Source organism: Mesoplodon densirostris, chromosome 15 (assembly GCF_025265405.1).
Source record: "Mesoplodon densirostris isolate mMesDen1 chromosome 15, mMesDen1 primary haplotype, whole genome shotgun sequence".
NCBI lineage: Eukaryota > Metazoa > Chordata > Mammalia > Artiodactyla > Ziphiidae > Mesoplodon > Mesoplodon densirostris.
This window is the reverse complement of record NC_082675.1, coordinates 11,247,409-11,262,612: the sequence shown is the minus strand read 5'-3', so window position 1 is coordinate 11,262,612 and position 15,204 is coordinate 11,247,409. Positions and strand designations below refer to the sequence as shown.

At 34.1% G+C, this 15,204-nt stretch overlaps 1 protein-coding gene across 2 annotated transcripts in view; it reads right to left on the bottom strand.

Moving 5' to 3' along the window:
• The window catches only part of TAOK3 (TAO kinase 3), a 191,260-nt gene that overhangs the window by 79,090 nt on the left and 96,966 nt on the right, over positions 1-15,204 (bottom strand). Inside the window, exons 3-4 of one of the 2 annotated variants that reach the window (XM_060118610.1) lie at positions 10,999-11,062; positions 4,440-4,658 (exon numbers count right to left, since the gene is read on the bottom strand). In XM_060118610.1, the coding sequence (XP_059974593.1) occupies positions 4,440-4,559 (120 nt within the window). In that variant the 5' untranslated portion in view covers positions 4,560-4,658; positions 10,999-11,062. The remainder of the gene's footprint in view (positions 1-4,439; positions 4,659-10,998; positions 11,063-15,204) is intronic. The other variant, XM_060118609.1, reaches the window with a different exon arrangement.

Sequence of the window (15,204 nt, the reverse complement as noted above, 5' to 3'; positions counted from 1 at the left end):
ATAAAGACACAGACCTACTAGAGAATGGACTTGAGGACATGGGGAGGGGGAAGGGTAAGCTGGGACAAAGTGAGAGTGGCAAGGACATATATACACTACCAAATGTAAAAAAACCAATAGCTAGTGGGAAGCAGCCACATAGCACAGGGAGATCAGCTCAGTGCTTTGTGACCACCTAGAGGGATGGGATAGGGAGGGTGGGAGGGAGGGAGACGCAAGAGGGAAGAGATATGGGGATATATGTATATGTATAGCTGATTCACTTTGTTATAAAGCAGAAACTAACACACCATTGTAAAGCAATTATACTCCAATAAAGATGTTAAAAAAATACATAAATAAATAAATGGGAAAAAAAAGTAAAATAAAGCACAGGGAGCCCAGCTCTGTGCTCTGTGACGACCTAGATGGGTGGGATGGGGGGCGGTGGAGGTGGGAGGGAGGTCCAAGAGGGAGGGCATATAGGTATACATATAGCTGATTCACTTCATTGTACAGCAGAAACTAACACAACATTGTAAAGCAATTATACTCCAATAAAAAAAAAATCACTGATTCAAAATATATTTATTGAGAACTTACTACATATGTGTTTCTGATATTTTTGTAACCATTTTCAGCTACATTTAGATTATTGTCAACTCTTTACTAGTTTATGGAGAAATATAAAAGTTAAACATAAGCTTTTCCTTTTGCCCTATTTATTAAGCCTCAACTAAAACTAAAAGGTATTTATACCCAGAAGAACAAAACTAAATTATTTGTTTTAGGTGGATTATGGATGATATGCTGAGTTCAACAAGGCAACACTAGAACCCTAGAAACTTTATAGTTGTCTTTTAAGTGAATACAAAAATGAACATGCTCAGCCCTTTTTATCTTCCTTTAATAGAGTTTTTTACTATTTCATTTTTACTCATGCTAATTTCTGAATTACTTATGTAAATCCAAATACACAGAGATATTTCATCAATAGTTTCAATTTTCTCTGAATATAATATATATTCTCAACTGATTGATTCTACAAGAGCCGTGCCAGCATACAATTCACTTTTAACATATTTCCTGGCATCGTTCTGTGTAAAAGCTGTAAACTACAAAAAGTCTAACAGAATTATAGTGTTGCGGTATAAAAATGTTGGTTGCTAGACTCTGGTCTTTACAGCTTGCTAATATGATTCTGACTCATGAAAAGTACTAATTAGTAGTTCCAAATTCTCTGAATTCTTCCTAATTCAAATACTTACCAGGTACTCAAAATTTGTCAGGTACTGGGCTAAATGCTAGGGATAGAATTGTAAGTATGCCTAGTGCCTATCTCTCTTCTAGTAGTATAGACAGCAAAAATGAAATCATAATTAATATAAAATTGTAACTGTGATATGTGTTACAAAGAAGGGTATGTGTTATTTTGGGAACCAAAAAATGGGGATGTGATTCGGCAGGTCAGGCAAGGCTTCCCTGAATAAATGAGCCCTCAGCTGAGAGACAAAGGATAAAGTGGAGTTAAGAAGATGAAGATGGCAGGGGAAAACATTCCAGAGAGCAGAGTTTATGCAAAGATCCTATGATGGATGATTAAAAGAAAACTTTTCTATAATAACTAGAGCAATGAGAATAAGAGGGAATACAGTTCAGGTACAGAGGGATCACCTCCTGAAGGACCTTATAGGCCGCCTACAGTAGGGAAGTTGAACTTAGCCTGAGAACAGAGGAGGAGACCCCCTGAAGGCTTCACAGAGAAAAGGTGATGTGATCATATTTACGTGTTTCCGCTCTCCACCAACCCTCAAGCTCACTGTGGTGAGGACAAAAGACTGGAGACAGACCAGAATGGATGCACAGAAATCGGTTTGGAGGTTATTGCAGTTGTCCAAGTAAGAGATGGTAGTCCTCTTGGTTATAATGGTATGAGTGAGAAGAGGAAGAGTCTGTCAACAGGAGGAGCAACGTGGGTCATATTACTGTGGCCCGTGAGAAAATCCATTTTTAAGGTGCTACCTATGTGACCATTGTAGATAAAAGGTTAAGGCTTTTTAAAGTTTTATAGTAAAGTATCAGTTAATTCCCCTTTAAGCTGTTTTTTAAGTGCCTTACGGGTTTATAAGGGCCTGTACTCTACACTTTTGTATACAGGCAATATATAGTTAATGATTACATTTCAGTATCAAAGCCACCCAGGTATTTCTGTGATTTCTCTAGTCTATCATTATCAACAAATAACACATATTCACATGATGCTAGTCAGAATAGCTCGCAATTTAAAACTTAAGAATTGTTTATTTCTGGATTTTTCCATTTAATATTGTTGGACTGAGGTTGACCGCAGATAACTAAAACCGTGGAAAGCGAAACTGTGGATAAGCGGGAACTACCATACTCTAGCTAAACAGACAGGACTTAGTTCCAAAAGCACTGGGTCTTCTACAGCAATGTAGGTCTCATTTTGTCCCTAGCACAAAAGGCATGTTAGTAAGTTTCGAAGCATACTTGGTTTATTGTATTTATTCTAAAAGAGAACTTTGAGAGTGGTCTGGCTGCTTTTTAAAATAGAAGAGTCAAACAGAGATTGTAACCACTCTCTGACTCTGGCCAAGAGAGATTCTGAGATGATGAATTAGTTATACAGTAATAGAAGGAAAGTAATAAAAGATGATTGACTGAAGAAAGTATCTCTAAGCAAAATAAACAGGTCACAACCAAATACATACAGAATGTTTCTATTGTTAAAAAGTTCAAAACTGGCAAAACCAAATTATATTATTAGGGGTACAGAAGTAAGTGGGTACATATAAAGAAATATAAGGAAGTCATCATCATAAAATTCAGCATAGTGGATTCTTCTAACAAAAAAGGGGCTTCTGGGGTGCTGGCAGTATTCTATTTCTTGGTCTGGCTGGTGGTTATAAAGGGATTTACATTTTAATTGTTCTTTAAATTATATATTAAACTATATGTGTGAATGTATTATACACACTTCTGTATATATGATATATTTGTAATTAAAAAAATCCTTTTAAAAAAATGTGTCTCAGTGAATGAGAAAGATAGGACTTTGGGCCGTAAATGCTACTCTAAGCCCAAAGACTAATATGAGGGTATTAACTAGAAAATTAGCACCCACTTCAGCAATGGAAGGTCACTTGATGATAAAATGTACTTGAGTGGGAGCCAAGTATTAGATGGAGGTGAGGGAGGAGAAGTGGTGGTAGTGCTGAGTATAGACATGAAGGGACGAAAGAGCATTCTGAGAAAACTCAGGCTGAAGATTTGTCTAGAAACAAAAGGATGAGTTCAAGATGCAATTAATAAAATCTCATTTGGAAGGACAACTAAAGATAAGCCCTATCCAGATGGAAGGACATAAAGGACCACTTAAAAAGAAAAGTCAAATACTGTTTGATTAAGAAAGAAATTATTTGCTAACAGGTTTGGAGGAGACATAGGTAATATTACTTAAATATTACTTGCTTTAATGCACTAGTACTCTTAAGGAAGTATGTGTTAATTTGATGATGCAAACTTCTAAGGTTATTGAAATAAAGAACTATATTTTATGCAATGAATTTCAGGTGAATGATTTATGTTAACATTTCAGTCATTTCTCACTCTTCTCATCAGAAGATAATCACAGTCTTGGAATTCAAACTGACTCAGTGGGGTTAAGCCTTGTATCCCTTAACCTGAGATACTGACTTAACACAATTGTTACTAAAAATCTGTCAGTCTGTCTGCGTAGATGTCCACTTGTCCTTCCATCCATCCATCCAGCATTTACTGAGTTCCTACTATTCAGACATTATACTAGCTATTGGCGATATACCAATGAACAAGTAGATATAATTCCTGTCCTTATGGAGCTTATTATTTAGTGAGAGAGACATACATGAATCAAAAAATCTCACACATAATTATTCAATTATAACTGTGACAAATGCAACAAAGTACAAGCATAGGGTGTTACGAGACCATAAAGAAAGTCTTAATTTAGTGCTGGAGGGTTGAACTGGAATGGCTATCTCATGGATTTAACACTTAAACTGATACCTGTAGGGTAAACAAGAGTTAGACAGGAATGGGGAAAAAATGTATAGGTTTCTAGGCAGGAGGAATAGCATATATAAAGGCCCTGAGGCAGAAAAGAGCTTGGCGTGTAAGGGAAATGAACAGGGTTCCAACTCAAGCTTATAACTTTTTTGCACTACTTTGACAGCAGAGTCATTTGATATGGATACCATTGACTTGAATGATGCCTAGAATTCTAGGACTGGCTCTTCAGCAATGACTATTTGCCTCTACTGTAGACATTTAATTTGTAGAATACAAATCATTTAATTTGTAGAATAAACATTAAAACCAAGTGCATTTTACAAGTAATAGTTAGAATGTACAGAATTTAAACTTTCATAATTTGATCTAAACAATTTTTAATTACTTACAAAATAAACTGCTCCAAAACTTCCATGTCCAATTTCATGTAAACCAATAAAAAGTTCTTCAGGATCATCTTTGTAGAACAGGTCAGCAATCTCTGGGTCCCTTGGCACCCCTTTCCGCATGATGACCAGTATGTGCAAGCCCTTTGCTTTTGATATCCCAGTCAGCTTTCTCTCTCATTGACAAATATTTTTTTTGGGGGGGGGGTAAAATTTCAGTACCTGTAGAAAAATAAGGTTTGACGTTAACTTATTATACATTTTGTTTGGTGGCAATTACAGATTCATATTATCCATAAAAAGCATCTTGGTCTTAGAAATTCATAATAAAAAGACAAGTAATCCAAAAGAAAAATGGGCAAAGGATCTGAATAGATATTACTCCAAAGATATAGAAATGTCCACTAACACATGAAAAGATGCTCCACACCATTAGTCTTTAGACAAATAAAATTAAAAACACATGAGATACTATTTTCATACCCACTAGGATGGCTATTATCAAAAAGTCAAATAATAAGTATTGGTAAGGATGTGGGGAAATTTGGATCCTCCAACACTGCTGGTGGAAATGTAAAATGGTACAGCCATTTTGGGAAACAGATTGGGAGTTCATCAAAAACTTAAACACAGAGTTACAAGTTGACCCAGAAATTCCCACTCCTCAGTATATACCCAAGAGAAATAAAAACACATGTCCACACAAAAACTTGGATATTGGTAGCCGCATTATTCAGCAACAATCCAAATGTTCATTTGGTGAATGAATAAACAAAATACGGTATATCCATACCATGGAATATTATTCAGGGATAAAAAGGAATGAACTACTGATACACATCACAACACAGGTGAATCATTACGCTAAGTGAAGGAAGCCAGTCACAAAAGACTACATACTGTATGATTCCATTTATATAATACATCCAGCATAAGTAAAGTTATAGAGACTAGCAGGTGAAGGAGAGTTGGGGGTGATAGCTAAAGGGTATGGGCTTTCTTTTTAGTGTGGTGAAATGTCCTAGAATTCATTGTGGTGATGGTTGTACAATTGTTCATATACTAAAAACTCTTTAGTTGTACTCTTTAAATGGGTGAATTGTATGGTATGAAAATTATATCTGAAACACAAACCAAAACTACAATGAGATATCACCTCAAGCCAGTCAAAATGGCTATCATCAAAAAATCCACAAACAATAAATGCTGGAGAAGGTGTGGAGAGAAGGGAACCCTCCTACACCATTGGTGGGAATGTAAATTGGTACAGCCACTACAGAGAACAGTATGGAGGTTCCTTAAAAAACTAAAAATAGAGCTACCATATGATCCTGTAATCCCACTCCTGGGCATATATCCAGAGAAAAACATGGTCCAAATGGATACATGCACCCCAATGTTCACTGCAGCACTGTTTACAACAGCCAAGGCATGGAAGCAACTTAAATGTCCATTGACAAAGGAATGGATAAAGAAGATGTGGCACATATATACAATGGAATATTACTCAGCCATTAAAGAGAATGAAATAATGCCATTTGCAGCAACATGGATGGACCTAGAGATTGTCATACTGAGTGAAGTAAGTCAGAGAAAGAGAAAGTGGAATCTAAAAACAAATGATACAAATAAACTTACTTACAAAACACAAACAGACTCACGAGAGACTTAGAGAATGAACTTATGGTTACCAGGGTGGGGAATGGTTGGGGGAAAGGACAGTTAGGGAGTTTGGGACTGACATGTACACACTGCTATACTTAAAACGGATAACAAGCAAGGACCTACTGTATAGCACAGGGAACTCTGCTCAATATTATGTAACAACCTAAAAGGGAAAAGGATTTGAAAAAGAATAGAAACAAGTATATGTATAACTGAATCACTTTGCTGTACATCTGAAACTATCACAGCATTGTTAATCAACTATACTCCAATATAAAATTAAAAGTTAAAAAAAAATAAAACGGAGAGGGGTAATAACCATGAATTTTTGTCTAGCTAATTGAAAACAAATGGGAATTAAAGATAAGAAAATTAAAATATCAACAACAGATTTCTGAGGAGAAGAAAAGAAAAATAACAGGTAAATTATCAGTTACGCAGGGGGAAAAAACCTCAAAAGAAGAAATTTCCAAAAGGGGACTAAAGAAACATAAAGGTGATTATTCTGAATTGATCCACCCATTAATGGGTTAATCAAACAGTCTACAAGACTGCAAGATGAAGTATATATTCTTCCTGACCAATAGTTACATAGACACTTTCTCTAGTTAATGACAACTGCAACAGGCAACTGGAAAATGTCACTTAGCCAGCATGCCCGGCTGGATCTTCCTTTACTTTCACGGCGAAAGCTTTGTCTATGTAGAAACTACATATTTTATCCCAGATACCTGACTGACAATAGAGGTAAGACATGCAATGTGCTTTGGAGTATGTAGCTTCCTAACTAATTTTCCTTTTTCTTTTTCTTTTTTTTTGGTTGGTACTATGTAGATTTGGAGAGAATAGTTTGGTGAGAAAAACATTGGTGTTAAAATATATTATGATTCAGTTGCTATCTTTTTTATGAAAAAATAATTCTGCTTTTGAAGTATATTCCTTTAGGTGTGATCTCTTGTACCTATAGCATCATTAGTGGTATTTAAAAGTTTCCATACCTGACAGTTTACTTAGACAAATGCAAAGAACAATGAGCACTGATTTCTAAGGAGCTAATAGTCATTTAAATCACAAATTAGCTTAATTTTAGTTTACAATAATCTAAATTTGGAAAATTTTTATTTATTTGTATATTACAATGACATTTCTTAGCATAAATATGCTTATTTTCAGAAGCTTATAAGGATGCAATAGACACGATTCTGTTTAATATACATAACTGTGGATAGATTTAACATTGATTAAGCGCTATCTTTTAGAATTTGGATTTTTGTGGGTTTTTTTGTTTTTTTGTTTTTTTTGCGGTACGCGGGCCTCTCACTGTTGTGGCCTCTCCCATTGCGGAGCACAGGCTCCGGATGCGCAGGCCCAGCGGCCATGGCTCACGGGCCCAGCCGCTCCGCGGCATGTGGGATCTTCCCGGACCGGGGCATGAACCTGTGCCCCCTGCATCAGCAGGCGGACTCTCAACCACCGCGCCACCAGGGAAGCCCCTGGATTTTTGTTTTCACTCTCCCTCTCAAGATAACTTTGAGATAGATATGTGTGAGAAATACACAGTGGATGGCAAAACAGAATGCTAGGATGTGAAGGGAAAGTTGATAAAAGTATAATTGATTCAGATATTTTTGTTGAACAAGTAAAACCAAAGATTTTTTCCCCCCAACATCACAAATTAATTGCATTTCTTTTTGATTTCCTTGGAGACACATGTAGAATAAAATGTAATTTAAAAAAAAACAAGAAAAATTATATCTCAATAAATCTGTTTCAAAAGCAGTTTGGTCTGATTAATATTGAAATAGTAACAGCTAACATTTATTAAGCACTACTATGTGTCAGGCAAGACTAAATTCCTTTATAAGCCAAGGAAAATCACAATAATTCTTTTAAACCATACTAAGAAATTTGGAGTTTATCTTGAGGGTAATGGGTAGGCATTAAAGGTTTTAAACAGGAAAAAGGATTCCCCCACAACACTGCATCTGTAATCATGAGTAGTCATCCTGCCAAGCCATGAATGCCAATAATCAAGCATAAAGTCAGTATATCAATACTATTGAAAAAGTAACTTAAATTTAGTTACTTGTTAGGCAACAAAGTACATAAAGTTCAAAAAGTGCTATTGCCTTCACTGCTTAGAGAATAGAAAAGAGAAACAATGGATTAAATCAAAGACATGCCTTTTGAGACCATGCCAAAAAAAAAAAAAAGCAAATTACAAAATTTCTGTTAGGAAAAACATAAAGATCTATGAACCATATTTATGAGAACTAAAATCTTTTCAGTCACCAAGATGTATTTTAAACTTGAATATTTTAGCTTCAATGTGATTAAAGCTAAGTACTATGGATAACCATTTGGAGGACACACACAGACTACTAAGTCATACTATAGACTAAAGTGATTTTTCAAAAGAAATAAATATTAAAATGATATTTAAAATAAAATAATATTAAAATAATAAAAAAATGAGATCATAAAAACTTCTAAAATAATTTGCAGATGAGTATTTAGTTATTTAGCAAGATATCAGAGGCAAAAACCATAAACTAAAATCAGTAAGCTTGATAATACACAACTTATTTATCTTAAAAAATATAATGAATGGATTTCTGCTTCCAGCCAAAATGGAGTAACAGGACTGGATTTATTATCTACCACCAGAAACAACTAAAACACTGGAAAAACATGAAATTATGGTATTTTAACACAATGGATATCAGGCAGAGAAGGACAGTGATCCCAGACAGAGGGACAACAAACAAGGAGAGCTAAAACTGTCCCAATTTAATGTCCTGGGAGAGTTTCCAGGCCATGGCACAGACAGTAGGGGGTGGGGAAACCCAATTAGAGCCTGGGGCACTCCAGAGATGAGGGTCCAGCGTGACCAAAATGGCTAGAGTTCTCAGGGCACAGTACTAAATAGAAGAGAACAGCACAGAAAGAAGATATGGAGATGAGCAGAGAGTTCCCATCAAGTCTTCAGCTGACTACTGATCTATGCATGCAAGTGAGAAAACTACGCCAGGCCAGGCAGGGTGGAAGAAAAACCTATATGAAAGAATTAAAGAAAACAGTACCTAGGGCTCATGAAGAGCTGTAAATAGTGCCTGTTACCACTAGCCTGAATAGGAAATCTCATAATTCATGGGGAATTGTTTAGAGTACTCACAAGAGTCTAAGTAGCAGAAAATTACCATAGACTAAGTGCTGTTCTGGATGCCTAACAAAATTTAAAAGCAAGATCTTTATGGATTAAATTATTCCAAGTAGCTTAACTGTGTCCCAGAACAAAGCTCACAAATATTTAAAGGAATTTAAAAAAATCTAATATCCAAAAAGGTAAAATTCACAATGTCTAAAAAAAAAAAACTCACCAAGCATCCCAAGAAACAGGAAAATATGACACATGATGATGAGAAAAATCAATTGAAACCAATCCAGGACTGATATAAGATGATAGTTGCTAGATTAGCAGACAAGAGCATTAAAACATTATAACTGTATTCCATATATTTAAAAAGTTAGGAAATATTGAGGAAATATCAAACACATAGAGATAGTCAAGATATAAAGAGACACAAACTGAACCTCTAGAGGTGAAAGCTACAATGTCTGAGATGAAAAATACACTGCATGGGATGAATAGCAGATGAGATTTCTGAAAAAAAGGTTTATGAACTTGAAGATATGACAGTAGAAACTATCCAATATGAAACATACAGAGAAAAAACAAAAAACAAAATAATAAACAACCAAAAAAAAGAGCATCAGTGAGCTGTGGAACAATTTCAAATGGACTAGTATACATCTAATTGGAGTCCCTGAAGAGAAGAGAGAGATGTTGAGGCAGAGAAAATATCTGAAGAAATAATAGTGAAAAAAACTTACAATTCTGATAAAAATTATAAACCACACATCCAAGAAGGTCAATGGGGCTCAAGAACAAGAATGAGAATAAGAAAAATGGGGAAAATTACACCAAACATATCATAATAATTTGCTCAAAACGTGATAAAGCAAAAATCATGAAAGCAGCCAGAGACAGAAAACACATTATGTATAGACATTATGTAAGGACAACAATGACAGCAGATTCTTCACTGGAGATAATACCAGTGAGAAGACAATAGAGCAACATTTTTAAAGTGCTAAGTTCAAACTAAAATTCTGTGTCCTGTAAAAAGATCTTTGAAAAATGAAGGCAGAATAGAGGGTTTTAGACATCAAAAGCTGAAAGAATTCATGACCTGACCACCAGCACTATAGGAAATGCTAAAGGAAATCCTTTAGACATAAGCCAAAATCATACCAGATGGAAATAGAGCTTTACAAAACATTGAAAAAGCACTGAAAATGGTTAACTATTTGGTTAAATATGTAAGATTTCCCCCCATTATTTAAACTTCTTTAAAGTATAACTCACTGTTTAAACAAAAATAACAATATAGTGTGAGTTTTTAACATGTAGAAGTAAAACGTATAAGAACATGAAGCTGGGAAGGATAGAAATTGAAGCACAGTGCTGTAAAGTTATCATACTATACACAAAAAGGTATACTATCACTTGAGTATGGACAGCAGATTAATACATAAATGTGTATCCAAATATAAATACATATATGCATGCATGTGTACACATGTGTCTATATACACACTTTAAAAAAAGACACAAGTAGGCTAAAAGGATGGAAAAAGATACAACACTAATCAAAAGAAAGCTGGGCTAGCTATATTAATATCAGATAACATGGATTTCAATGCAAAGATATTACAAAGATTATTTCATAATGATAAAAAGATTGGATCAATTTATCAAGAGAATATAACAATCCTAAATGTTTATACACCTAATAAAAAAAGTTTCAAAATACATGATTAACAACTGATTTACCTGCAAGGAGAAATAGACAAATCCACAATTGTAGTTGGAGATTTCAATATCCTTTCCTCAATAACTGATAGAACAAATAGACAGAAAATCAGTAAGGATATAGAAGACTTGAACAACACTATCAACCAATTTGATTATTGACATTGAAATATGATTATTAACATTGATGTTTCAACCCAGAAACATCATAATACATATTCTTTTCAAGTGCACACAGAACGTTTACCAAGATAGACCATATTCTGGGCCATAAAACAAGACTCAATAAATTAAAAGGACTTGAGTTATACTAGATATATTCTCTGAACACAATGGAGTTAAATTAGAAAATCAACAGCAGACAGATAATATGAAAAAAATCCCCAAATACTGGAAACTAAATAACACGATAAAAAGTAATCCATGGGTCAAAAAATAAACCAAAAGAGAAACTAGAAAATACTTTTATCTTAATTAAAATGAAAGCAGAAGGCGTCAAAATTCATGGGATACCACTAAAGCAGTACTCATGTGGAAATCTAGAGCAATAAACTCCTGTTTTGGAAAAGAATGTCTCAAATCAATGACCTCAGCTTCCATTATTTTTTTAAAAACTAGGAAAAAAAGAGCAAATTAAACCCAAAGTATGGAGAGAAAGGAAATAATAAAGATTAAAGCAGAAATCAATGAAATAGAAAAAAAACAAAAACAAAAACAAAAATCAATGAAAGCAAAGCTGGTTCTTTGATAAAAGTAATCAAATTTATAAACTTTGCCAGACTGATCAGAAGACATAATTACCAGTATCACGAATGAGAGGGATAACATCACTACAGATTCTATAGATATCAGAAGGATAATCAGGGAGTATATTATGCAAATTGTACATTATGCAGTTATTATTCAACAACTTAGATGAAGTGGATAAATTCTCTGAAAGACACAAATCAACAAAGTTTACTCTGCATCTATTAAAGTAATTGAATTTGTAATTTAAAATCTTCCCACAAAGAAAACTCCAGAATCAAATGGCTTAATTGGTGAATTCAACCAAACATCTAAGAAAGATACAATATTAATTTTACACATCTCTTTCAGAAAATTGAAAAGGAGACATACTTTCTAGGATTAATTCTGAGGCTTGTATTACCCTGACACCAAAGCCAGACAAAAACGTTACAAGAAAGAAAGCAACAGAGTACAATTCTTGAAGACTATAGATACAAATATTCACAACAAAATTATAGCAAATATAGTTCAGTAATATATAAAATAGATAATACATCATGACTAGGTGGAATTTATTACAGGAATGCAAGGTTGGTTTACACTCAAAAATCAATGTAATTCACCGTCTCAACAAACTGATAAAAAGCCAAATGATCATCTCTAAAGATGCAGAAAAAGCATATAACAAAATCCAAAATTCATTCCTGATAAAAATTCTTGAGCCAACTAGGAATATCAGGTAACATCCCCAACCTAATAAAGGGAATCTATGAAACATTTACAGCCAATGTCAAATATAATGGTGAAAGACCAACTGCTTTCCTCCTGTGATCAGGAACAAGGCAAGGATGTCTGCTCTCAACACTTCTGCTCAGCATTGTGCTGGATGTTCTATAATTGCAACAAGGGAAGAAAAAAGAAGTAAAAAGTAGCAAGACTGGAAAGAAAGAAGTTGGACTTTTACTGACAAACAACATAATCACCTGTGTAGAAAATTCAATGGAACTAATACGTGAGTTTATCAAAGTTGCAGAATACAAGATCAATATAGAAAGCTCAATTATATTTCTATACATGAACAAATGGATATCTAAACTTTTAAATATCACTTATAATAGCATCAAAAAAATGAAATACTTAGGGATAAATCTGACAAAGGATCTGTAAGACTTGTACACTGAGAACTACAAAATAATAATGAAAGGAAGTAAAGACATAATGAAAAGTTATACTGTGGTTATAGGTCAGAAGACTCAATATTGAGTATTTTTTAGAAAGAGAAATTGAGAAGCTGATTCTCAAATTCATATGAAAATGCAATGGACCTAAAACAACCAAAACGACTTTGAAAAAGGAAGACAAAATTGGAGGGCTAACATAACCTGATTGCAAGATTTATCATTAAGATTACAGTTATCAAGACACTGTGATACTGGTGTGTATGTGTGTGTATGTGTATACATATATTTGCGTGTATATATATACACACAAATAAATCAGTGCAACAAAACAGGAAGTACAGAAACAGACCCACACATTTATGGACAACTGAATTTTGATAAAGGTGCAAAGGCAATTCAGTGGAGAACATCTTCCACTAATGGTGCCATAACAATTGCATATGTCTATCTTTGATTCATATTGACACCATATATAAAAATTAACTCCAAATGGATTATAGAACTAAAGGTAAAACATACAACTAAAAAAATTGTGAAGAAAACACAAGAGAAAATCTTTGTGACCTTGGGTTAGGCAAGAATTTCTTAGATATAAAAACAAAAGCACACTCCACAAAGGAAAAAAAGGTTCAATTAGAATAAAAACATACTCTTTTTGAAAGACCCTGTTAAGAAAATGAAAAGATAAGCCACAGTAGAAGATCTCTGCAAAACATATATCTCACAATGGATTTGCATTCATAAAATATAAAGAATCCTCAAAACTCAATTAAAAGGACATGAACAACCAAATTTTAAAAATGAGAAAAACATTAGAACACACACTTCACCAAGAAAGATAAATGGATGGCAACTAAGCCAAAAAAAAAAAAAAAAAAAAAGATGCTTAACATCATTATTCATTAGGGAGATACAAATTAAAATCCCAATGAGATACTACTACAAACCTACCAGAATGGCTGACATTAAAAAGACAGACCATACCAGGTGTTGGCAAGGATTTGAAGTAACTGGATCTCTCAGACACTGCTGGCGGGATGTAAAAATGGTACAAACACTTTGGAAAACTATTTGGCAGTTTCCTAAAAAGTGAAACATATATCTACCACATGACATAGCCATTCCACTCCTAGGTATTCACCCAAGAGAAATGAAAGCAAATGTCCATACAAAGCACTGTACATGGAAGTTAATGGCAGCTTTATTTTTAATAGCCAAAACTGGAAATAATCCAAACATCCACCAACAGATGAATGGATAAACAATCTGTGGTACCTGCAGACAATGGAATGCAACTCAGAAATAAAATGAACTACTGATACATGCTACAACATGGATGAATCTCAAAATAATTATGCTGAGTGAAATAAGCCAGAACAAAAAAAGAGAACATATCAATACTTTATGATTTCATTTATATAAAGTTCTAGAAAATGCAAACTAACCTAGAGTGATAGCACATCAGTGGTTGCCTAGGGAAAGGGCTGGGGTGAGAAGAAGTTAGGGAGGTATTGAAAAAGGATATGACGAAGCTTTTGGGAGTGACGGATATGTTTACTAACTTCATCATGTGATGGATACACACACAGACACACACACACACACGTTAAAACGTTATGTTACTTAATATGTTCAGATTACTGTATTTTAATTAATAATTATTGCTTTAAAAAGTTGCAATAAACAAAACTGAAAGGCAAGAAAGTTGGGGATGGTTCTTGCAAAATATGTGCCAGTGAAGTTATTCTTAATATCAGAGAGTTGAACATATACATATATATACACCAACACACACACTCAAAGGACACAAATAGGAAATTAAAAAAGAAAAAAGCAGTGTCTATTAATGATATGAAACATATAATTTCACTAATAATCAGAGAAATAAAAAGTAAAATAGCAAGACACCTCATTTCACCCACCAAATTGATAAAGTAATAGAGAAAAGATACATTTTTTTGGTGAGGGCATAAGGAAACAGTCATCTTTATACACTCCTGGAAGAACAGAATGGGAACATTCTCTGACCAAGTATTATCCTTCTACAGGGAGTTTCTACACGGCAGTTTCTACTTGTTTTGTTTTGATTTATTTTAGTAAAAGAGGTAGGGTGTAAGGTAGAGCATAGGAGGGATGCAACAGTGAAGATGGGAAACAAGGTTTCTTTCACCTACAAATTTGGATTTCTTTGCAGACTTGTGTTTTATCTGAAGTAGGTGTTGGGATTTCAGGTTATTTTTTTATTTCCTTCTTTTTGTTTATTTCTATTTTCTAAATGTTCTGCAAAGCCTATTACTTCTGTAATTAGAGGAAAAGT